We start from the raw sequence: 25,599 nt of genomic DNA, 5'->3' as shown, positions 1-25,599 counted from the left end.
TGTACTACAACTCCCACAATGCACCCGTGATGCCCACTTCGCACACGAGCTGCGAGCCAGTCAGCAGCAGGTAAACAAACCTATCTGCCTGGGACGAGGAGCCAAACAAAGCGTATGCAGTGTCGTTGCATTTTTAATGGCGGTGAAGATGACAGACGAAAAAGAGGTGCGTCTGCCTTGAAGAAAAAACAATCGTTGAATTGTTAGTGAAGCAGAGAAGCGGCTCGACATCAGTGTGAGGACCAGTTAAACCTGCAGTGGAGACCCGACTGTCGACATCTGCGCAATGATGCATTGCACCACTTCTGAGAAAAAATGTGTTTTTAACCTCATTCTCGTAATGGAGCATCTTATCCGAGATGTCGGTTGGGTCCTTTAGCTAACGTGTCATTTAACGGTGCTGGACTGAAAACAACATCCCACCTGGCTACAGTCAACATGGGCCCTATCATGCAGGAACGCACAGCATCCACGACACTGAAACGCGTCGTCTCCAAAGAGAAGATTCGGGTAAAAAACACAGAAAATAGCGTACCTGTTACCAGGTATGTTTGATTTTATAAATGCATTTAAAAAAAATAAGATAACTACCTTGTGTTTTGTCTCAGACCCACGAGCCTGATAAACCACTATCATGTTTCCACAGTTCAAAGAAAGGTAACAAGATGAAGAAAGCAGTGGGCCAAATGAAATCTGGTCTCCCAGGACCGGGTCAGGATAAGGACACAGTGATGGCTGTGCAGAAGGTGAGTAAATGGCAGATCAGTAACTGTATTGATTATATAAAAATCCAGCAATACCTCAGAAACAAGTTCACACGTGATATTTATTGTAATACCTTTGATTAAGACAAACAAAGACTTGTTGATTAAACATTGAACAATTGAAACAGGAATATCCGGTGTCCAATTTCCATGGCAACAAACAAGGAAGATATCATCACACCCTGCCATCTACCTCATAGTTTACACAAGTCCACTTCCAAGTAACACCGAGTAGTGGGTCTTATAACTGTATTATCTCATTATTGGTGGTGTAGGGAGAGACACAAGTGAGATGCAGCAGTTCCAAATCATGGCAGGGAGTGGGCACTGGTGACATAGCAGTAAAAGCATGATGATTTATAGTATGTCATGAATACAAAAAATATAGCCTGAACAAAAAAACGTGTTCTGTCTCGCAGATCTGAAAGTTCCTTAAAACGTTACCGGAGCCCAAGCTGTTAACTCAGCTCATCAGTTTCAATCAAACTACCAAACTCGCAACAGACCTTTTTTTTTTCTGGTTGCACAATAGAAACATACATGGTGAACCAAAGTAGTGGGCATAACCTGTGTAGCACGCATGATATACTCATTGTTTGTGTTGCTAGGCAACAGTAATATCAATCTGGGTGTTTTTGGTGGGGGAGCCATACACCTGGTTAAATATAAAAAAACATAACCTTTTGTAGCTTCTAATTTTTTTTTAAATTAAATAGTGCTTGTAGAACTGCTATTTAAAAGCAGTATCACAGTCAACGTCATGCTGTCGTTATCTGATATCTGTGGCACTCGGCCAGTGGCCTTGTGCCTACAACCGCATCACAGCTGTGCTGATATTCAGTACAACCACAGTCCCTCTTATGTTGATATTGTTTACGTAGCATCCACAGTTACAAAATCTTCCCACATCCATGATGTGTTCTCCCTCGCGACCAACAAAGGTGTCCCAATAATTTGCTCTACTAGATTTGTAGAGGCAGTGAACTGAGCAAAAGAATGATGTGTAACTGCTCTAACTGCTCTGCTCCACTGCGGCTGAAAGAAAACTGTTTTCCTGGAAAATCTATTGCTTCGTCCTGTCACAGGTCCATGGTGGTGTACAGACATTTTTATCATGACATTGTAAAGTAAGTATGTATTACATGATGCATAAAACTCAGAAGTGATCTGACAGTTCCTGCAATGACTGATTTACAGGGTGCCCAATCAAAGGGTGGAAGATTTAAATCTGGCATTTCCCGCAACACAAGCAAACTCTCCAGGTATGAGTTGAAAATGATGTGCAGTCATAATAAATCCTTTGCTTCAGGTACACTAATCCCCTAAAATCCTCAACTTACTCTCCTTTCACTCTCATTTGTCACTTTTCCAGCCCAGAAGAAGGAGATTTGAGAACTCAACGTTGCAAACCCTCATCTGTGCATAGGAAAGAGGATAAACGAGAAAATCAACAGATGTCATTGTGTGGCAGTGAGTTACAGCTGAACCGTGGGGGGATGGGGAAAAATCGCAGAGCCCTCTCCCTGCCCCTCTCCCCAATATCAGGGTTACGACACATGCCCTCACACCCTCTAACACACTCCCCCGCTCCCACCCCAGAGGCACTACAACAGCACTACAACCAGAAAGATGATGACACCGACAGCGCCAGTGATCTGTCAGACTCTGAGAGGTTGCCAGTGCTGCCTTCTCCTTGTACGCCCTGTACTCCTCCACACCTCAACCTGCGAGCTGAGGTCATCAACACTAATGACTTTCCCCCAGACTTCCCGGGACCCTGTGGCATTGTTGGTGATGAAGATGAGACTGACAAACCCAGCTACAGTTACCCAGACTTTCTGCCTCCTCCCTTCAACAGCTGGAGCCTGAGACAGCTGGCAGTGTTTCTTCATACAGAGGGCCGTGGTGCCCCCAGGCCCAAACCTGTAGGGCTGTTGGAGAAGTATCTGGAGAGGCTGCTGCAACTGGAGTGGCTCCAGATCCAGACAGTGCAGGCAGAGAGTAATCGTCCTGCAGGAAGTCGTCTAAGGCCACAGGCCTTCCTCTCTGCCACCACAGCTCACTCACCCAGGCCTCACACAGCGCCACCGTCCCGTCTCAACTCCCCTAAAGGGTTACGGCAGAGCCAGCGAGCCTTTCCATTTACACCTGTTAACAACCCACCATCTCCTGCATCCACCCAGCACCAGCTTTCACGCTTTCCAGTTTGTCCTCACTGTAACATTCGCTACCCAATGTGCAACGGAAGCTGCGCCGCTTACGCCTACCAGCGGCACTCACGACTAAGCCCACTGCTTGAGCGCAGAGCCAGGGCTGGGGCACCAGCAAAGCGGAGCAGCAGCGAGACCCGGGCACCTTCCACTGATGGAAAGAACCCAGCAGGACAAGGTGGGGGTGGAGGAGGAGGAGGAGGAGGAACCCAGACCGCAGTGAGCCCTTCAGCTGGAAGGAGTCACCTCAGGCACATGCAGGCCACTGGCAATGCTCGAAAGCAACCCCAGGAATCTGGGACTAACCCAAACTGTAGAGGTCAGGTTAGGAAAAGCCGCGTCAGAGCCAACTCTGAGACAGATGTCAAAAAAGAGCCTGGTGACGTTAAATCAGCCATCACAGATAAACGTGTTTTTGCTGCAAGTAAGAGAGAGGTCGTCACCTCTAAGAGGGTAGAAAAGGACTGGCAGACAACGGAAGGAGCCGGTCACGCCACTAAAACTTCCATGAAAAGAGCTGCTAAAGAGCCACAGTTGCTCACCAAGGCACCGCTTACCAGTAAACAGAATGGTAAAATGAAAAATGTGCATTTTGTTGCAAAGTAGCCTACAGTATATAAATCTTCAGTACAGTGCTTTACCTTGTGCTTACTTGACACAGGAGCTTGAAACTATGCTTGCTTTCTATGTAATCTGTGTACTACTAACATCTAAGTCTAAATCAGCCTGTGGTGTGCTGCCTTCAAAAGGTCAAAACTATCAGAGTTTGAGTAGCTAGAATAAAACAACATATGACATAATAACAGAATTGAACACAGAATTTAATTTAAAATATACACTAATAATATGATTTAGTTGTGTTTTGACCAAAAGTTCGTGATAACCCTTAACTCTACTAAGATTCTTAAAACACAGCTTTCATGTTGCATTGCACTAATCTCTCAATGTACTACCAGTGTTGACACAGGTGTAAAATAAGCATCTACTGTACTGTTGGACAGCTTTTAGCATTTCTAATCCATAGTGATGTTTCACACAGGTCATCACATTTCATTCATCAAATGAGACCATACAGTTTTTGATGTAGGAATGTATTTGTATTTGATGCTCTTACTTGATGTTGCTCTTTATTTTGTTATTTTTGTGCCTCATGTTTTCAGATGGGTTTTTTTCAATTTAAGCATCTTTGGCTGAAAAGGAGGAGGTGCAATAAGTGGTATGTACTGCAGTAACGTAATTTGTTTATGATATATTTGTACTTTGGTTTTACTTTTTTGTTACAAGGGCTTTTCCTGCTTGAACAGCTTGAATTGTAGTCTTGAGAATGAACTGTATTTTGCATAGAGCTGAGCTCTTTATCTCATTGGAGAAGATGGTGTGATGTTTGCTACGGATGTAAAAGCATATTTTTCCAAATTTTATATACCATAGTTCTATTTATGAAGAGTGTTGCAGTTGACTTTTATTCATCACTGTCATTATTATGTTTACATTGTCATGCACAGAAAGAAAAAATAAGATTTTTAGTAATAGAACTGAATGTCATGTCATCTCTATTAATGCTGTACCTTTCGGCCATTTGCAGGATTCATGAAAACTTAAATACATTCATAAGTGATGAGCTAGTTCAACACTTGAAGTCGTTAGAACACTGTGTACATTGGAGCGTCTTATGTGTTTCTTGTGGTTTACCATGTGCAAATGATTGATGGGAACATTTCATCAGTGTAAATGGTGTCTTACTGAGATTGCCTCTCTTTACTTAATACTTATGTGCAGCATCAAAGCCATAGATAAAGGTCCAGGAGTGGCAACGTTATTATTGAAGTGTACATTGTGGTGACACACACACGCAAAAAGTTTGTGGTATGTATTTTCTCAGTGTTGAATGCAAGTATTTGTAAGGCACAGAAATAAATGTTTTGAACACAAGGGGCATCATCTTTTGGCTTATTATTAGTTACTTATCTAAAACAACGCTCATGGTCAATAAATAAAACTAATTCAGTTGCAAGTTTGTTTTGAAGTCTTTGTCTTTGAAGTCTGCAATATAATGTATTAAAAGGTTTTCATTAGTTTAGCACAGTCAGTTTTTTTTTTAAAGTCAATTCATCACACAGAAGTAATTAAGTGTTACTGATGTCATACTTTGTCTTGTTCAATGGTGTCTGTCTCCAAAACATACACACCCAGAAGCCACCGTGATGATGACACTTTCTACCATTATGAATGCGATTATATCCTCTTCTGGCCTGGATATGGTTTTAGTAGCTGGCGAAGCTGCCGCTCTCTGTCATTCACACACCCTGCAACAAGCAAACATAAATGGTAAAGACATAGCCACCTGATGAAGTGTAGTACTTGCATGTATCGTTGGCCAAAGAGGCTCGCATTAGCTCCACAGTGCAGTTACCTAAGTGTGTGTTAGCTGTGAAACATGAACTCCCAAATGTTTCGAGGTTGGCATCCTCTCTATAGACAGGCCCATCATTCCACATGAGATCATAGCCACCCACCCTTTTCTCCTTGCCCGTCAACCTAATGAGGGAAAAGAACAGTTCATTTGAGCTCAGATTTGTGTTGCATAGTTTTTTTCTAGAGAATTTAATCAGTTCATGTGTTTTACTCTTTATCTGCGTTTTCACATATTTGATTTGGCAGAGATTTTTTTTTGATGCCCTTCCCGATGCAACTCTCTTGTTTATCCAGGCTTGAGACCAGCACTAGGCGTACACTGGATGTAGCCCCCCATGGCTGGGGTTAGTACCTTTTTCCACCCATAATCTAAAGTTTGCTAAACAGTTGTGCCGTAAATTATATTTCCTAATTTGGATACATTAATGCCAAGAAGCAGATAATGTGATTGATCAATAACTAGGGACAAAAAAACCTAAACAAATGATGAGGGATGAGGCCTTTACCTTCCCTCCATATCGACAACATTCAAAGTGTCTTCCAGCAGTCTGCACTTCATCTCGTAATCCTCTTGACCACTGGGAGTGTACGAGGGAGAGGCATTCACCTCAATTAACCACCTGCAAAGAGATGGAGGATGACGACCATACAGTTGCATAGCATGGCACATGGTTTGATGTAACGTCAGTCACTTCAGTGCTGATGGGTCGTCACCTGCAAGTCTACATCTTTGTTAAAGTGACAAAAAAAGACGTTTCAGGTTGTTTTTACAGCTTCTCCTGTGGCACAAGCAAGTTTGATCAATCTGAAGCTTTGTAGGGTTTATGCTTGAGGTCAGTCGGCTCCCAGGCTGCATCAGATTTTCATGCATCATGAATGTGTCACTAACTGATGTTTTTTTGTATGTTTTATGCACTGTCTGTCAGAAATGGAATGAAGACTGTCTCTAAAAGCATTTGTGGTCCAGCCCTGGCTTCTTTTACTCAACATTCATATCATACACACACTTCTCACTGCTACACACAGTGACCCACTTACATTACGTCATGACCTAATAACATTTTTTTGTGTTTTTTTACTCACTTCCCTTGTGTCTTATCTCTCATTACCGCACATATTTTTGTCAGTTAACACATATACGTGAGGGAGTGACACTATCATTAGCATGTGATGTTATTTACAGAGGTGTGCAATTATTTACTGCGTACCTGTCAGTTTTTTCAAATATGCTGCTGAGTTATGTTCTCAGGTTATTTCAAGAATGTGATACTGGCAGATTTACTGCTTTGTTTTGACGTGTCCATGATGAGTCACATGTGTTCCATGTTGGCTTGCCTGTGCCTGTGCCTGTGCTTCTCTTCTCTTATTGGTGAACATACGTTCATGCCTTGGTGGTGCATGTAAACTTACAGGTGAAAACCAACGGCCATGCTGACATGAGCTCAGTGTGTGTGTGTGTGCGTAAGGACTTACGGTTTGAGGTTTACATCCAGTAGAATGTCGTACCCGTAGAGCTCAAAGCAGTGTTTGTCATTTATCATGACCTTTTGTACACTCCGGAGACTGCGGACAAAGATGTTATCCATCTCTGTAAATAGAGTCTCGACCGCCGCTCTGCCGTGTTTTGCAGTCAGGTATCTTCGAAGCTGCTGCATCTGCCATTTACATCCCTATATAAAGTTGGATAAACAAAGCAGAAATATAAGTGACAGAACAATAACAATCTAACGTGTTTTCCTTGAATTACTCACCTTTTCAGGGTCATAGTCAGGTGCTGTTTTTTGAACAGCCACGTTGGTCAGATGCATGTCTAAAAAACAGACACTAAGGACATGATGGGACATTTGACAGACTGGATGACTTGTGACTGGCAGAATCCAGGCTATACAAATTTAACTTCCCATAGGTTTGTCTGCTTTCAAACGAATGGCGACAATATGTCATGATGAAACAACTGAAAAAAAGGATACATTTGTCATCAATACTGCTCAGGGAGAAGCGAGTGCTTGAGAAGCGGGCGAAGCCATCTCGATACAGCCAGGCCTTCAAAGGAGCGTACTGAAGCACAAGCACACACACCGTTTGATGAATGCAGAGAAAAACATCAACGTTCTTGTAGAATACTGTGTTAAGACGGTTCAGTACATACTGATGTGACCAGAATATACACCCTCAGATCAAATTTCCTCCCTGTGGGGGCAAAAAAAAGAATAAAAAAGGTTATACTTTCAATTGCTCACTAAACTGCTTGATCTCATTTAGTCTTTTTTTGTAAGTAGTGATGAACAATATGTTAATGATTCTTCAAAATTGGATTTATGAATAAAATGTACAGTTCACTACCATTAATCAGGTATGGGTTCTCTATGTAGCGCTGTGCCACATAGCTTTCCACCTGAGCTGATTCCTTCTGCTCTTCTGAGCGGGCACCATCCTGTGGGAGCACAGCATAATCAGTCAGAGTAAGTGTGTCATTTAGTTTAGTTTAGTTTTAAAGTTGAGCTTAGGGTGGTTAGGGCCAGGTTTAGGATTAGACCAGTAGTATTTATGGATAAGGTTAGAGTAACTCTCCAGGACATCAATGTAAGTCAATGCAATGGCCTCTGACCTTATGGAAAACAGTGAGTGTGTGTGTGTGTGTTTGGTTACCTTCTTCCATTCCATGATATCTTTCAGTTTCCTGAACAGGAAAATGCCTTTCCCTTGAGATTTTGCCACCTAAATAAAACATACCACATTTAGACATTGAATTTCCACGTACCTTGGGCCACCTAAGTACAGAATCAAAAACCATCTGACCGGCTTCATGATCCACGTGCTGCCAGGACATCTTTTGAACTCCTCTACAAAGAGGTGATACTCGCTGGGCAGTGCAAAGGTGCAGGGGAAAAAGTCACACCTCGATGCCTCCATGTGGCCTATATCTCTGTCAAGAACTTTCCTGTACCTTTTGAGGTTTTTCACCATGAGGTTCTTGCGCGTCAACTGTAACGTACGACAAAGAAGCACAGAAAGCGTTAAAGTATGTCAGTTATTATAATAACACATGCTCGATTGTTCACTCACCTCATAATGGTTGCGAAAGTGGTTTATCCTTACATGTTCATCCATGTACAAGTGATCATAATTCTCCCTGAGCCAGCCGACGTCACACCAGTTGAAATCCCACTCACTGTCACTGTGAGGAGGAGAAGAAGAGATATAACGCAGTAAATTCAACAAGGTGTGACCAGTGTTGTAATGTAACAAAGTACAAATACTGTACTTCAGCATAAAACTCACAAATCTTTACTTTGTTATTTATATTTCTAGTAACTTTTACCTTTACTCCACTACATGTCCCTTAACTATCTTTGTTACTCGTTACTACCAAGTAAAATCATAAGAAGAAGAGTTGGTAATGGTCAGTATTTATATAGATCGCTTCTTGTCTTGATGAACTGCTTTACACTACAGTTTTGCCATTTAGCCATTTACACGCTTCAACATGGGGTTAAGTGTCTTGCTCAAGGACACACATAGACTAGCAGAGCCAGGAACTGAACCCCCAACCTTCCAATTGAATGACAACTTTCTCTACCACTGAGCTGGCTCAGTCCTAACTCCTCACTTTTTTTTATATAATTTTATTTCTAAACCTTAATTACTTTTGACACTTAAGTACAGTAAATGTCATATACTTTAAGACTTTTACTGAAGTAATTTTGTAAAAAGTGACTTCAACTTCTACCAAAGTCATTTTCTGGAATGATACTTGTACTTTGTGACTGTGTGTGACCATGATGAGCATCCCTGCAGCACGACGACGCCACACTCACTCTCTGACTTCAACCCAGCCTGGTCTTTGGCGCAGGACATTCTGGATGGAATTGGGCAGGATACATTTGTAACGCACACAAGTCTTTCCCTCCCTGTGAGGACATTGGAACACAATCAATGTATGAAGCCATACTTGTGAGATGTGTGATGTGAAACGACACTCACCGCTCTTCGTTTTTGCAGCAGTCCGTTGAACCTTTGTATCCAGATGTCTGCAGAGGCACAGAGAACAAACTCGCCCCAATGATCTGATGACTCTGACGACTTATTTGCACTTACACAGTGGCACTGCAAACTACTCATCAGTCAGCTACTCATCTGGCTCTGGCCTAGCACTATAGCTTTTATCTCTCATGGATTGAGTTAAAGCACCCAATTGAAAACCTAAAACCAGTTGCATACACATATGTAGCATCTAAAGCACAATATGGACTTAAAAAATAAAAGTGCCTTTCTGGTGGAGAAAAATAATACAGGGACCAACAACAGTGTGTGTTAATCCTGGTCCTGGGAACCCACTGCCCTGCATGTGTTAGATGTCTCCCTGCTCCAACACACCTGATTCCAATGCTCAGCTCATCATCAAGCTCTGCAGAAGCCCTATGAGATGACCTTGCAGCTTTGTTGCTATGGGTGACCTTCCAATCAAAAATGATTATGATGTTCCCTACTGTTCCTACATGACAGCGTCCCAAAGGGTGTCCTTAGAGGAAATAATATCCCATGCTGTACAGAAAATGCCCATCGTGGTGACAGAAAGTGATGCTGAGCTGTAAAGGATGTTGCTGTACACAGGTGTGTGAGAGAATTTGGTAAATGATTTTATTATTGCCACCTGCCCTACAGTACACTAGTTTTAATTTTTGCCCCATGCCCTTCCAAATGTCTGTGCACGCCACTGCCTAAAACATATTCTCTGTAAACTCCACAAAGAGAAATTCATAAAATTGAACACAACAAGCCTTTCTCTTCCTTTGTTGGCTCCTCCTTCCCATTTATTTACCCTCTAATATTTCAGCTTTCCAATTTCTGTGTTTTTTTATGCATTATTTAAATGTTTTAAATTCTTTCTCATATGTGCAATAAGTAATAAATATAAAAAAAAGTCAATAACACTCTCATGTAAACAGGAAATCCTTACCTTATTCTTTGACACGGATGCACACATCCTGCAAAAAGCAGCAGTAAACGGTGACTAGAGTGATGTTTCCATGTGTAAGTAAATGAAGGTGGTTAGCGACGGCATGCTGGACGGACGATACAGTGTTTCAGTTTCCGTTGCCATGGAAACCGCACAACCGATTCTCAGACAGAGTTTGTCCTGTTGTTGTTTCCGTAGCGAAGCTCTCAACCACCACTTCATGCACAGCTTAAGCTTGAACACAGGTTCATGAACGCAGCAAACGCTCACAGGAGGTTGATAATTTATTTTAAAAATAAGCAACCTTTACTGCATGTTATTTTGCTTTCGCTATTTGCTTTAACTGTACCTGCTGTATAAAAAATCATCATCAATCCTTAACGTTACATTAAATCACCACAGTGTGGCGCCAAAACCCAGAGTAGAATATCACCTATCACCAGGAATGGCATTATGGTATATTTTTCTTTGAGCACTCGCAGTTAACGTGTCAAATTATTCACAACACGTATTTTCTATAATAACATATCAGTATGTATGTTAATGTCAAGTATATTATTATTATATATTTATAGAATGTTTTGTTTTTTGAAGTAGAAATATGACCCAAACTTGCAAAGCTAAAGATACTCATTTAATTCTTTTTATTCCAACATCTAATGTTAAATGCTTTAATCTGACAAGAGTAAATGCAAGGCAATGATCAGAATTATAGCACGAATAAAGGCATACGTACGCATCATGTTTCTAACATTTCAAATGCATCTCGCTGAATTGTTTTGTATGACTTTAGATGACAAAATATGCCCAAGGGATAAATGGAACAGTGATTGCACCCAGTGATTTACCATGACAAGAAGATTATGAAAAGAGCAGTCTGAAGTGGAGAGAGATGGATCATGCTTCAAGTCAAGTCAAGTCAAGCAGACCTTTTCTTTTTTTCTTTTTTTATCCCCAGAGGGAATTGGTTGAGCAGCAGTATAAGACAAGATCAAAAACACACAAAGCAATTAAAGTCAATAATAACAAACAATAGAAAATAGAAAAATATGGATCATAAGTACTTTATAACCACGATAACGACGCATTTATGAAGTGTGAACCTGGAAGAAAAGTTACAAACACAGGGGACAAGGGCTGGGTAATGTGAGACAGGATGAACGCTGCTATTCTATTGACAACAAAGGGGACTAATAAATAAAACTCAGACTAATAACATAACACTAATCACACTAATAGCATACAAACAGCTCATTCCATACATATTTCATGAAAAAACAAAAAAACAAAAACATTTGCATTTGTTGTTTTTAACACCGTGCTGCCATTACTGTACAGATTCCTGTAAAAAGTTATGCAAATGCCACCCACCAATATTCAAACAATCAACTGTACACTATAGACTTTGACATAAATAATTACAACAGGCTAGACTTAGTTGGACTTAACTGAATATATGTATTCGTTCATGATCTGGCCAGCTTACAACCAAGTGGCTAGAAAAAAAGTGCAGGCCTCTTTGCAGTATGAGTGACAAGTGATAAAGTTGCTCAGCCCAGCAGAGCCAAAACCCTGTCTCAAAACAATGAACCATGCAGATAAGTAATGTAACCATTACAAACACAACATGTAGTTGTAATATTTTTGTTTTAAATCATCACAAAGGTGAGGAACAGACACAGTCTTCTTCTTAACGCATTCCCAACACCACATTCAAATTCAATCAACTGCTCAGTCCTTAGACTGAAAAAAAACCTAATACCCTAGTGTTTTTTGTTTGTTTTTTTTTCTCCAGAGGAAATGTTGCTAGTTTCCAAAAAGGTGTCAAAAAATACTCCCAACCTGTCGAGATCAGCTAAAGCTATGAGGTGTGTCTAATATTAGCTTAAGAATGAATATAATTACCAAAACACGTCAAAGCTTGCTGATAATTATTATTATTACACATATAGAGGTTGTATCATATTTACATTACACTCATATTGCAATACATCTGCTCCAGGAACACCATGCCCTCAATTTGCCTGTGTCTCCCCAAGTAGCTCTCTGTGTGTGTGTGTGTGTTTCAGTGTTAAGCCACTAACAAACTGGTAGTAGAGTCTAAGATCTGTCAGAACGGACTTGATGGTGATGAGATGGCAACTGGTGGCTCTGTTCTGACTCACACACCACACCTGCAGGCAGTTATTTATCAGTGTTCATGGCAGAACATCACAGCCAACTACAAACTCTCTATGCAATGTAGAACAATAATCATACTCTCCTGCACACGAAAAGTTAGGCCTATGCCAGTATTTTTAGCTTTAATTTTGCTTATCATCACCAGCATCTTGCGATGGCATTTGTTTTTGTGTTTGAGGTTCAACACATTTCAAGTTTTACTGTGTAATTTAGAATGTGTGTGGCATGAGGGTGTGTGTGTGACTTTTGCCTCTCGTTTAAAATCATAAACTGAAACTGAGCCAATGGAAGACTGTGACTTTGCAGTTGCATCATCGTCACTATTGTATGAAAAATGTCTACACCTGCCTCATTTCAGCAATTGTGCTCCAGGTCAGAACACAGCTCATCCACTTTGAAATAGTGGGAAAAGAATAAAACATACCACATCTCTATGTACTGTAGACCATCATTGGAGAAAAATGAAACAAAATTGGCAATTACGAGTGAAATACTGCCAGTTGTGTGGTTGCCATCAATCATAAACCATATATTCCCCTCAACAGCAATAACAAGAACAGGAAATCTGGGATGCATCAGCTGTTACCAGGAAAAGGAGGCTGACTCCTGACTGACTTCAATGTGATCGTCCTCACGTGGGAATGATGGTGGTGGAAAGTTCAGCTGGGCATATAGACCTGTCTGCCGTGACTTAATACCCTCTTCCAGCTCTTCTCTACGTGAAAAGAAAATGTTGCAGAGTCAAGTTATGTAAGGAAAGGAAGTATGTAGCTATGAGTCATTCAGACTTTGCGCATTGACGTATATTAGGAAGTGGCACAGTTTGAGATCAAATGAGCTTTTGTGATACAATAGATGCCCAGCACATCCCTACTTTATATACTTGACTGCAGAGAATATACGGTCAGGATTTAGACTGTATCTAATGAACAGCTGGGGAAAACAGACGTCATGGTAAGATTCCACTGTATAAGTCTAAATGTTGGTGGTTTTTTTTAATAATTATTGCATATAATTAGATCCGTTCTGGAGCCTATGTTGCCTTTGCCAACATTTGTATTTATCTATTACATTTGTATGTGACATCACTGTTCCTCATATCATCAGACATACAGTGTACACATCTGCAGCCGCAGAGAGGTGCCATCTGTTTATTGTTTCTCCGGTCCCTATACTTCAGTAGCTCAGCAGCACTTCAGGGGTAATGAGAGTGCAAATCCTCAGACTTTGCACGCCCATAATGGTTTCTGCTAAAGTGTAAGACAAGGCCAAGAAAAGTATGGTGAAGTGGCGAAAGGAATCCTCGTGGAATGTACAACCGCACCATATGTTTTACCAGCTAAGCCTGAAAACGCTTTAAAATCAGGATCCCTCTACTGAACAAGGACAGTCAGAAATGTACAAGCAGACAGGCAGATGTGAGCATATACAGTAGTAAACATAAAGGTACTGGGCTAAAGCAGGAAGAGGAAAAACATTCAGTGATGAAACAATGGAATGAATTCTGTTAGGGATACTTGGGTCCACAATGCGTTTTCATCTGCAATCAGGTATACATTTTAAATACTTACATGTTTCATGATGTAACAACAATTATGTCCCTACATCAATTTTATTTCCTTACACAGGAAAAGGAAATTGTTCATCTATGGTTCTGCTGCTGCTGCTGCTGCCTAACTGTTAACATATGATCTCAAACCAGACCAGGTTGCAAGCGATCCTTCACAATCAGACCAATGATACCTAAACATGCGGGTATCACGTTACATTTCTGCAAACTTCCCGATATTGCATCCTGCCACCAGAACCAGACTAAAACAGAATATGTTCTTCATTTATCTGGAATTCTCTCCCAGCTCAGCGATTGTACCGGAGAACAAGGGTATGGCACAAAATCTAATCCGTGGGGAATTTGGGGGGAAAAAAACACAGAGGGCAATCCAGAGTCAGGCAGATTAGTTATACTGGCTGCCTCAGTAGGAAAGCACTTACTTTATGTTACCCAGAGAAGGCAAAGGAAAACATCATGGAAGACATTGGACCATCATAGAAAACATATAAATAGAAAAAAGAAAGAATGTTCCAATTAATGTTCCAGTGTGCATATGAGAGAGACACTTCACCCCTTACTTAAACATTTACATTGGAATATTGGATACATTTACTAAGTTAGGTGAATAAATATGATGTGAAAGTGACAAGAAAGATTCAGGTTAATGCTAAAGGAATGTTTCTAACAAAAGGTGTTTGAAAATAATGACCACCCCAGAAGGCAACACCAAGTGGATGAAAGCAAGAGTTAGAGCTGTCACATGAAATCCACCCTGCACACAGCATCTCCATCACATTTCCAAAGGTGTTGCCATCATGTCTGTGCTTACTTCATAAAGCAGTTTTACCCAACAGTGGTTTAATGGAGGAATTATAGTTAATTACATCACATTCAGCGAGGTTTCGTTTGACTGATCTCCGCCCTCCCTTTTCAAAGCACTTAAACTATACATTTGAGAATTAAACGTGCACGCGGTGCAAGAGTTAAATGCCAGAAGCAGGGCAGGGTGTTTGGATCATACTGGAAACTGTTTTTGCACTTGTATATCAATCACGGACTCTTTGATGTCTCATGTGCATTTCTCAAATCTCCAGCCTCTACTTCAGTGCTGCACTGCCAGACATCATCATGTTTTCACTTGTTTTTGGGACCTTTTAACTTCACTTTGGCCTATTACTGTATAAAACCAACACATGCTGAAAACAAGTCCTCCTGATTCCTCAGTTAATGAGACTCAATGACATTCAACAACATTCCATTATCTGGACCTGAAAAAACACCATGGCTGATTTGGCTTCTTATTAAGGCTCGTTGTCCTGCTGTAATGACCTTTATTTATTAACTTTAAACTTTAAACTTTATTTCATTCATGTCTGACGGATGAAGCACAATCTTTTAATGTCTTACACTATGAGCTGTTTTTTCCCCCCACCCACATACTTTCCATTACACGGAAATATGTCCATCTCTTGAAGTTAGTTTCAAAAACAGCATGTGCAAAGTGTTACGTGCTCTTTTTATCCTTAATCTGTCAGATAGCCTGATTCAGCTGTCCAAGAGGCTTGTTTTCTAAAGTCTAGGTCATTTATAACTTCTGTGCAATAAAAGTTGAGCTAACATTAACAGGAACATTTGATTTCCGTGTTGATACACAACAGAACAGATTCAGAATCACTAAGAAGGAGCCAATTGGCTGTACGAGCTGTTTTGTCAGTTCAAACGTATTGACACACAATTAATGCATTTGAGATATGAGACAATCCTGGTATCAAAATCCCCTTTAGTAAGTATAGTAATAATAAACTACAAAGATTTTAATAAAGTGAAACACTTTTACAAATCACAAAACAAATTTACAAAAGCCACAGCCTTTACGGAAAGGGAATGTACCAAATGCTGCAAGTGGCCCGGAAGTTCTAAAACCTCTAAAAGTGTTTCATGTTTTGTAAATGTAAATTTGTTTCAACATTTGTGAATTTTTTTTAGAGTGTTTAATAATGGTTTACACGCCCAGATTAACTTATACAACCACACTTAAAAAAACAAGACACACACACACACACACACACAGAGCGAGACAGAGAGGGGTTTAGGTGGACACGGTGGGCGTATACCTGCTTTTCTCCAAAGGTCCGCATCCTATTGATTTTGTGCGCTCAGATCGCAAAGTGACTTCAAGCAGGAGCATATTCTTCTGTGTTTGCTCCAGTGATAACCTTTACCCTGCGCCTTTGGCTCGGAGAACAATTGTTTTTTAAGGAAACTGTAGTTTCCCATCACTTGAAAGTGCAACTAACAGGTAGGATTATTGACAAGAAGACTTCAGTGTTGAAGGAACAGCATGATAAACATCCTCCAACTCTTTATCTGACGTCTGGACCTTTATGGGATGAGCCGCGCATGGATTTATACTGAAATCATTGGATTTTTACTGGATGCAGGTGGGAGATTAATTTGACAAATGTGCTACATCCTCATCAGGAAATGATTCTTTTTGGGATTATCTGACATGGCAAGGATATCGTCCATCCTCGCTAAAATCATGCTTTTCAGAGTACTGGTTTTAATCCTCTTACAAGGTACGTTTCCAAGCGACAACAAACTTTTACAAGTAATCCATCATGTACTTACTTTTCTTAGTCATATGTTGTTTATTTTAATTTTTTTTACATCCCCCCCCCCTCTTTGTTACACATTTCTGTTACAACACAAGGTGTGTTGACGTCTGACGATACAGTGGTTAGATCAGAGGCCAGCTCTGGAGGTCTGCCACACTCAAGCGGGCTGCTTGGCTCCGGGGAACCCGCGCGTCTGAAGCTGTCTGCGGGTGCGGAGACTAAGTCCAGACCCAAGCGCTGCACCTGTTATTCCTACAAGGATAAAGAGTGCGTCTACTACTGCCATTTGGATATCATCTGGATCAACACTCCCGAGTAAGACTCACTTATTTCAGTACTATGAAGACAGTTTCTTTAATCTCCTGGTAATCCGCCGTGAGGTACATTTCGTACAAAATATCTCCTGCACCTTTGCCAGCGGCGGATAAAGAGCGATGGTAATTAAGATAAGCTCACCAGATTGACATGAGCTATTTTTGCAACTCAAAGGAAGCACTTAGGCCAGATTTCTCGCAAGTCGACCTCGGTAGCTTCTGCCCTGAGGCCCAGACGCAGGTTCAAGTGATGACAAGCCCGTGCGTTAAGGCGCAATTGTTCTGAAAACTATCAGGTAACATCAGAGAGGTGTAGCGTTTTATTGCAAAAGTGAGAAAATATTGTGCTTTGTCACATGATATAGCCACCCCTAGTGACACAGCATGAAGTAGGAGTATCTTGTCTAGTATTTCCATGTCCCTATACAAACCTGATTTCTGTGGCTCCCAAAAACTTTCAGTGCAGCCTCAGTGTTACACACATTGCTGTTAAATGACACACAAACACACACAAAATATACAAAGAAATTGGCAATTCTCTTGCTTTGATTGAAAACTGAGTATGTTAAAATGTGATAAATTCGATGTTTGACCAACACATACTGAAACTGATCTGTTGACTCCTTAGTTGCATAGAGTTCCTTTGGCAGATGTCAGCCCTGCATATCCGTATCATCTAACTACTGATTAAACTGACTATTGCTATTCCTAAAGGCCTCACACAAAACCATGCCTGAGTGACAGCCTTGCAGCAATCCCTTTATTAAAACAGTTCCAATTATCTTTTATATGATAAAAGATAATTGATAAGGTTTCATATTTGTATGCATGTGCCTCACAGGTTCCAGAAAAGCAAAATGCCTAAAAGACTGCATTGTAAATGAGTGAACGAACAGAGATCAGAAAATATAGATGCAAAAAAGGGTTGAAGAGGAATACATCAGTGCCTCCTTTTCCCCTAGCACGATTTTGTAACATCCGGCTGATGACCTAAATGCAGGACACCAAACAACGTAGGGAGGAAACCAAAAAAATCTGTTGACAATCAAAAATGGCAGAGGTATCAAAATGGCACAGGCTGTAGACATGGTATATAAAACAAAGCAGGTCATACAGTAGGGAAGAACAAGAGAATAAATGCTGGTATACTTATTGGCTTGAGGATACGGCACACTGGCAGAAATTGAATGGAGAGTAGTAGCTAAATAGTGAGGTGAGTAAATTGTGCACAGCTGAAAGAAATGTGTAAAACAATTTTATTCAGACATGTTAAACACAAGCATTTTGGGAAATAATAAAGATGCAAATTCATAGATAAATGCAATCAACAAGGCAGGAAACCAATAGCTGTTGTGTGTGCGATGTTTTGTGCTGGAAACGCAAAAAAAAAACTGCGTACGAAGTCATGGCTGAGAGTCAACATGGCGAGTACAAGTTACGGTACTAAACAAAAGTACGCAACATCTGTTTCCCGCTCAACTCGCTCTCATTGGTTATTGCGGGGTTTGATGTTAACTGATGTTGTCTGTTAACCTCTCACACGTCAGGATAATTTGGCCCGATTATCTGGTCAAATCAGCCATGATTGTCGGAAGGTCGAGAGCAGGAAAATCTGCCCAATTATGCTCGAGTGTGGGGCAGGGTTAATGCTGACATATATGGTCTAACACTGAGGACGGCGACAGCATTAATATTGATTATCGATCTTTCTAGAGGTGGTTTGGCAGATTGGCTCTGGGTGAATCCACACATTTATGTTCTGATCATTGAAAGTTAGGAAGCCAGTTTTGGCCTGAGATGCTGAGCGGTGATAACAAACCATGCAAAGTGAACTTAATGAGATGGCATGACAATAGGCGCTCATATAAAGTATGTTTTGCATGTCCTGACATAGTGCAGATTAGTAGCTATAATTTAAACTTTGGTTTCCAATACCTCCTTGTGCTGAGTAATGGTGCTTTGTTTTACCACCTCCAAACTGCACATTAAAACGTCTGGCAAGACAGTGGAGAAGAATTTTTTCCTCCTCTGTCTTCTTTTGCCAAGACTGCTGTTGGCATTTCAGCTTAAGTGTTAACTTTATTTGTGCTCAGCAAGTTTGGACAAATTGACATAGTTAACACTAGACACATAGACAACACTAACAAGTGTGTTCACATTGAGTTGAGCACTGCACCAGAGAAAATGGGAGATAAACCTCGAAAGAATGAGTGATGTGGTTCTTCATTATCTAATTTTGGATCGCATACAGGAGGCCGTCTCTTAATTTCATTATTAAACACTTTTAATTAATGCTCCACATGAGCACCTCATTGCTTTCATGCACACACGACTGTGGTCACAAAAGAAGTTTTATGCATTTGTTTCTCAGTGCGGTTCCTTGTAAATGGGTGATACGGAGGTTTTTGACGAGAACACTGCTGATACTGAGATCACAGCCTTGAGCATCCATTGATACTGATACCTGTCTGATGTGGTTCTATTACAAAAATGACCCTTTCTACTTTGCTTTTTTCTTCATGTATCTTAAAATAAATCCACACAGCTCACATGATCAATGCCCCCCCCCTTTTCCCGATATACGATCCATTAAAATGAATGACAGCTCGTGAATGATACGAGCTGTCGGATGACGTCATCAGTTGTAAACACAGGAGCCACTTCACAATGAATGTGCTTATAATAGTTTTATATGAGAATCTCCTTCCTCTTTGTGCTTTTTTTAATATTTTTTTATATATCTCTAAAAGCCACAAACAACGTTGGGGGGGTGGGGGTCATTTAACTAAAAACACATGTGTTATGTTCAACTAAATTTAGACTTTTAAAAAGATTTTGCAAGAGATTCCACAGCTGAGGACCCCTTACTGACTGTTTCTGCCTTAGGCCTTTCATTTGGGACCAAGAAAGGGGCGAGAGGACCATGCTGATTTAAAAACAAATAATGTAAAGTTAAAATAGGTCTGAACAAAATGTGTCCATATAACCATAGCGTAGCAAGACGTTGGGTAAAATGTATCATGTATTGTAGTTCTTGTAGTAATAGCATTTTGGATTATATTTGTTGTCTTTGTTGTTCTCTGTGTCCATGAGAAAGTGAACGCTACTGTTTGCTTTAACTCCTCAGACGCACTGTGCCCTATGGAATGTCGAGCTACCCAGGTCCGCAGCGAACCAGACGTGCGCTCGCCAGGCAACAGACTGAGCGTTGCATGTGTGCGCGTGACACAGACCTCAAGTGCCACGATTTCTGTCTGACGAGGTGAGTCTGATTATTTAGACATAATATAAAAGTGACATTAGATACTTTTTCAGTCTCAGTTTTCATGAGTGAAATCAAAGTCTGTAACATAAGAATGCTGTGACTGATGCTGATTGACAGGCTAATGGCAGAACCAAACACTACACTGTACTGCTTTCCTTTAACAAAGTGTAATGGTGTCATTGTGATTGCTGAGTATTAGCTCTGATGTATTTTAACTTTTTTGTTGACGTGTAATTACTTTACGAATCGTTTTTTAGCCAAACCATCAGCTTTGAAGTCCAGACAATTTACTTTACACTTAAGCCTACATTTAAGTTGATAAACATGAAGCCAAGGCCACACCCCTTCACTTCTCTGACCACTCATCAATGATTGATTATTATTATTATAAAAGTATTATTAAAGTAGGAACTGGTGTTTTTGGAGCCAAGCCCACACTAAGAAAAATATATATACCTTACTTTCACAATTTTTTTCACATTAGGAAAAAAATCCTGCAGTAAATCACCGGAATAGGCTCGTATTATGACTAATATAATGTGAAAATTTCTTTTCAAAGTGTTCTGAAGACAGTGCCACCCAGGAGTCTCCACAGAGTTGCTGGCCCTGGATGACAGATTGATGACTCTACTCTAAGACTTGGGGCAAAGGACCCTTCACTTCAGTCCTGGCCCTTCACTCACTGTTTGACACTGTTGCTGCTACAGGTTCTCTCACAGTTAAGGGGAAACACTTTGGGAGCATGTTTCATCATGACCACTGGGTTTCTAAAACTCCTCAGTATATTAAGTCAAGATCCCTGGAGGCGATCCCATCTTTGTTCCCTTGTGAGAGCGCGTGAGGATTATCTGCTTCATAACGCCACATAATACAATAACCAACAACTTTTCTCATGTCGACTTTGATTAGACAAATCGTTTTTATTCATACCCGATAAAAAGAGTTTTATGGACTACATTTGACTCGTCAAACATGTGTCAACCTAAAATAGACATTAGTTTTACCTCTGCAATAATACAGGAAAGCATTTGAGAAAAACATTTTAAGATTATTCTGCTTGTTGGTGTTGAATAATTAACATTTTCCTTCTCTCTTCTATAGGTCAGCATAGTGTCCTACTGAAACAAATTGTTACCTAATTAACAAAATGATGTGGTTCACTATAGTATTTAAATAAAAACTATACCACAACCCAGTTAACGATGTAACACTTTAGTGCATGATATAACATTTCTGACTACTCTTTAGTGCCATTTCTGTAACATCGGGGGTTTTGTTGTTGTTTTTTTTTTTTTAAATGTTAACCAGCAATTTCAAGAGACATCTGTGACATAAAGGAATCACAACTTCACTTCATGCATATGTTATTTTATAAATCTAAAATCAAGTGACCCTTCCGTGGGTCCTAAGCCAGCCAATGACTTCTCTAGAGAACAAAAAAAAAGGGACAATGAAGTAAGCAGACAAGTAATTGTTGATGCCGTTGATGCTGTTCACTGAGACATAAGGCTATGACTTTTTCCCTCCATCGGGGTCTGTCCTGTGCCAGGGTGTTAGCTGCTTGCCAGGAGAGCCCCTTGGTCACCAGGTCATCTGTCACAGTTCTTCTCCATGTGGTTTTTGGTATTCTGTCATCAGGCATTCTTAGTACATGCCCTAGCCATTTCAGTCTTCTGCTGGTAATTTCTGTTGCTAGCCTTCTACAACTGGTTTTGTTATGGAGTTCCTCATTTTTGATTTTGTTGGGCCAGAAGACGTCGCATATCTTACGGAGACAGTTGTTGTTGAATGCATCAATCTTTCTCATATCAGTCTTTGTCACTCTCCAACTCTCCGCACCAAATAGAACAACTGATTTGACATTACTGTTGTAGAGTCTAATTTTAGTCTTAAGACTATACTGTTCGACTGAAGGAACCCCAGGCTTTATCAAGGCGGATTTTAATGTCCTTTTGTGCACCATCTGTTGTACTCATAACATAACAATTCCCAGGTAAGTGAAGACACCTACACCCTCCAGGGGCGCTCCATCTATACTGATGGGAGGGTTTGTAGAGGTGTTTAGTATGTACATGACTTGTGTCTTCTTCTTATTTACACACAAACCAGTTTGTTTCCCCCGATCACTTAAGCGGTCAGTTTTTGCTGGGGTAGTTTGCGGATGGATGCAAGGACAGCCAGGTCATCGGCAAAGTCGAGGTCCTCATGGTACATGTCATGGGGAATTCCATTCGATGCACTGTTGCAAGATGATCCTCAAGGCAAAGTTAAGGTTATGGTATTCCATGTTGTTTCTACAATGTCGTGTTCTCTTTCATCTTCTCGGATGTCCAGGGCTTTGAAGCGATTTCTTAGCTCAGGGCAAATTCATGTCTGGTTTCTGGGGTACGCAGTTTGTATATGTCAAATACCTTGCGTCGTTGCTTGATGGAGGGTGTTGCTCTCAACTTCAGTCTAACCTTGGTCTGTTGTGGGATTTTACTAATTTCTCCTTGTAGTTGCTCGTACCAGTCATCTTTAATCTCATCCTCTGCTTCTTTCGTAGGGGCATAACATTGTAATACAGTTTGTTTGCAGAATCTTGAATCGAATCTGGCTCTTGTTAGTCTGTCGCTGATGGGTTCCCATTCAAGGAGTGCTTTTGTTGCTTGTTTGTTTAATATGACGGCTACACCATTAGCATGCTGGTTGTCTTTACCAGAGTATATGATGGTTAGGCCCTCTGAGATTACGTTCTGAACCAGTCCATCTGCATTCACTTACTCCAAGCACACATCGAGGTTGTAGTTCAGCATTTCTCTGCTTACTTGGGCTGTCTTTTCGCACATAGTGCGAACATTCCATGTTCCAATCCTGATGGTACGTTTAGGGCCAAGGAGACTCCGCTTCAGGCCTGAGGTAGTCTTTCATCAGGAGCTGTCATGGTGCCTGCTGCTGCTAGGCTGGAGCGTCCTGTCAGGCCCTGGGGTCTCCTGGGTTGATAAGACATAGTTTCAGTAACAAGAATTGTTTCACGGTGTGAGGTTGTTGGCCTACCCCGAACCTGGAGGGCCAGGTGCTGACTTTTGTCTGTCCTCTCGCCTGTAACCTGCCCGGCATGATTGCACCTGCCGGGGGCCTAGGTCTAGAACCTGCCAAGGACCTAGGTCTAGGGCCCTGCAGGTATAGCTCACAGGTTCCTTGAGGCACTCAAGCCTCCCCACCGTGTCAAGGTAGCAGCACAGGGTTCACTGAGAGCTTTGACATAAATGATTTGGCACAATGAAAGAATAAAAGAGACTTGTTGTAGGTGGTCATTGTTGCCTTTGTGCATGCTGCAACTTGGTTTGAAATACATTAGCATTCTTGCAGTTTGTCTGTGCATGTGTCTTGGGGTGAATGTGACAGACAGAGGGAGAGGGAGAGGGAGAAAGAGCGGAGCGACAGAGGTGGGCAGTAGGTGTGAAGTGTATAATTTAGTTTATTGTGACCTCACAGAAATCATAGTTATGTTGTGACAGAATCCAGTGGCAAAGCTCCTTCCTAAGAAAATTTGGTCACAAATGACGCGTTGCATTCTCACTTTGTACAGTATGTATACTATGTATGTATGTACATTCATAAATGTTTATGCATCAAATCATAATGGAATAATATAAAGGGAATTTAACTGGAGGTGGGGGACTAAGCTGTCAACTGTATGAAAAAATGTGTCAGAATTTGTGCTGTCCTAATATTTATAATTTGTTAATAGTCACTTTCCTGTATGTTACCAGATATAGTAATATGCTATTGAGTCTATGTAACGTGTAATTTAACGTGTACTCCTAGAAATGTCTGCTGACTTTATTAGGCACTTTTGTTTTATGTGCCTGTGAAAATGATTGTGAGCACACAATGATTCTTTCTGGCGACCATTGACCATCCGTTTTGGTCAATTTCCGTCTCGTACATGACCTGTTCTCCATGGCAAGGAAATAAGTCATTATGTGCCAATATCTGGTTTGTCAAATGCACCGCAAGTTACAAGGTCACTTCGTTTTTTTTTTCATTTTTTTTAATCAATAAACACAAAGTTAAAGTTGCCTTTTATATTAATTGTACATCTCTGTTTGTTTTATGGTCTTTTCCAACATAACATAACAATATACTTTCCTTATGTCATATTTGCCTGCAATTTACATCCTACTGGTGTAAAGTCACCTCAGTGCAAGTAAAGTAAAAAGAGATTGGTTTTATACGTGGGGAGGTACTTTTAGCTGCACAGCTGGGTAGCCTGGGGTGTTAGTGTTTCTTGGGTGTGTATAAGGTCAACTGCAATGACTTGACCCTTGTTTTCCCAAAATTGTTTGCTTAGGGACATTGGAGTATTAGACATATTAATGTAGCTGGGTTGAATTTAAGTCCAGACCCCATTCTCTTATTGAGTTATATAAGCGTGCTTTCAATTTTCAAGACTATACCTCTTTATTACCTTTTTATTACTCATTACAGATGAGTATTACTCAGAGCACTTGACATAAATCTGTGTCAAAGCACATAGAAAAGATCAGAGGGTGAGAATTTGCACCTCATTGTGTGATCACAATTTAATAATCCTGTTATCCTAAGATAAGGTTGCTTTTGTACTTGATAATACCTTTCCCTTATCATACAAAACCGATAATTAGTTGTAAAGGGTTCATTTTCTTGTTAAATTAAGGAAAATAGGCTTTTGTTATCTTAACTTGGTATAACAACAAACCTACTCATCATGAGATCGCAATATTAATTCAGTTAATTACAAGAATTGCAAGGTTTTTTGGGGGTCTGCATTACTGGGATTAAATATTACCCATGACTTATTCTGTCGTAAATCATAGTTGCATTTTTGTATGAATACCGTTTGTCTTCTAAGACAGAGACCAATTGGACCCTTTGAAGCCCTAATGCTACCTATCATTCTGGAATGTTGCACTGAGTCTAGCCCAAATAAGCCTACCCTGGAGCCTCAGTATAAACGTTCTCCTCTGAGCAGCAACAATATTACTTATAAGGCCTTATTCCCACAGTAGACCATGGGAAATATTCCTATACAGACGTAATGACCGTGCAACAGCAGGTTCATGGCCCCTGCCATAGCTTAGAGTGTGTTGTTTGTGCTCAGGTTCCATAAAATAAATCAAGCTTTTCTCATAATCCATGAGAAAAGCTGATCACGAATTAAAGATAATAATGACGACGAGGTAGATACAATCACTGTTGTTTGAGAATGCCTTATTACCCATGTATTGGTGAACAAATGGAGGTGTCAGAGATGTGGTTGACGTGAGCTCATAAAAAGCCTGCAAGATGGCACTCT

The 25,599-nt window shown here is 40.6% G+C and overlaps 3 protein-coding genes across 3 annotated transcripts; 2 read left to right on the top strand and 1 right to left on the bottom strand.

Annotated features, from left to right (window-relative positions):
* The first annotated feature begins 53 nt into the window (after positions 1-53).
* fam217ba (family with sequence similarity 217 member Ba) lies at positions 54-4,906 on the top strand. The gene is made up of 4 exons (XM_044038364.1): positions 54-545; positions 647-746; positions 1,962-2,026; positions 2,137-4,906. The coding sequence occupies exons 1-4, from the start codon at positions 439-441 to the stop codon at positions 3,578-3,580; spliced, it is 1,716 nt and encodes a 571-aa protein (XP_043894299.1). The 5' UTR covers positions 54-438; the 3' UTR covers positions 3,581-4,906.
* Positions 4,780-10,474, bottom strand: ttll9 (tubulin tyrosine ligase-like family, member 9). The gene is made up of 14 exons (XM_044038365.1): positions 10,350-10,474; positions 9,374-9,420; positions 9,208-9,300; positions 8,456-8,567; positions 8,189-8,374; positions 8,039-8,107; positions 7,733-7,823; positions 7,539-7,579; positions 7,360-7,447; positions 7,141-7,199; positions 6,863-7,059; positions 5,896-6,009; positions 5,388-5,512; positions 4,780-5,280 (listed from the first exon to the last, which is right to left on the bottom strand). Exons 1-14 carry the CDS (start codon positions 10,374-10,376, stop codon positions 5,210-5,212), a joined length of 1,320 nt encoding a protein of 439 aa, XP_043894300.1. The 5' UTR covers positions 10,377-10,474; the 3' UTR covers positions 4,780-5,209.
* A 5,746-nt stretch (positions 10,475-16,220) lies between these two features.
* Positions 16,221-25,102, top strand: edn3b (endothelin 3b). The gene is made up of 5 exons (XM_044037284.1): positions 16,221-16,381; positions 16,564-16,661; positions 16,796-17,015; positions 20,142-20,276; positions 20,839-25,102. Exons 2-5 carry the CDS (start codon positions 16,592-16,594, stop codon positions 20,891-20,893), a joined length of 480 nt encoding a protein of 159 aa, XP_043893219.1. The 5' UTR covers positions 16,221-16,381; positions 16,564-16,591; the 3' UTR covers positions 20,894-25,102.
* The last annotated feature ends 497 nt before the right edge of the window (positions 25,103-25,599 follow it).

Source organism: Solea senegalensis, linkage group LG11 (genome assembly GCF_019176455.1).
Source record: "Solea senegalensis isolate Sse05_10M linkage group LG11, IFAPA_SoseM_1, whole genome shotgun sequence".
Taxonomy (NCBI): Eukaryota; Metazoa; Chordata; class Actinopteri; order Pleuronectiformes; family Soleidae; genus Solea; species Solea senegalensis.
Note: the sequence above shows the minus strand (reverse complement) of the source record. Positions and strands in the feature narration are given on the sequence as shown.

Bases quoted from the DNA above. Each gene is read 5' to 3' on its own strand.
- fam217ba (XM_044038364.1), top strand. From the start codon at position 439: ATGGGCCCTATCATGCAGGAACGCACAGCATCCACGACACTGAAACGC. The intron at 747-1,961 runs GTGAGTAAATGG...ACTGATTTACAG, and splicing joins CAGTGATGGCTGTGCAGAAG to GGTGCCCAATCAAAGGGTGG. The intron at 2,027-2,136 runs GTATGAGTTGAA...TCACTTTTCCAG, and splicing joins AACACAAGCAAACTCTCCAG to CCCAGAAGAAGGAGATTTGA.
- ttll9 (XM_044038365.1), bottom strand. From the start codon at position 10,376: ATGTGTGCATCCGTGTCAAAGAATAAG. The intron at 8,108-8,188 runs GTCAGATGGTTT...TGTTTTATTTAG, and splicing joins GCACGTGGATCATGAAGCCG to GTGGCAAAATCTCAAGGGAA. The intron at 7,580-7,732 runs GTAGTGAACTGT...TTGCCCCCACAG, and splicing joins GAACCCATACCTGATTAATG to GGAGGAAATTTGATCTGAGG.
- edn3b (XM_044037284.1), top strand. From the start codon at position 16,592: ATGGCAAGGATATCGTCCATCCTCGCTAAAATCATGCTTTTCAGAGTA. The intron at 16,662-16,795 runs GTACGTTTCCAA...TTACAACACAAG, and splicing joins GGTTTTAATCCTCTTACAAG to GTGTGTTGACGTCTGACGAT. The intron at 20,277-20,838 runs GTGAGTCTGATT...TTCTTTTCAAAG, and splicing joins CACGATTTCTGTCTGACGAG to TGTTCTGAAGACAGTGCCAC.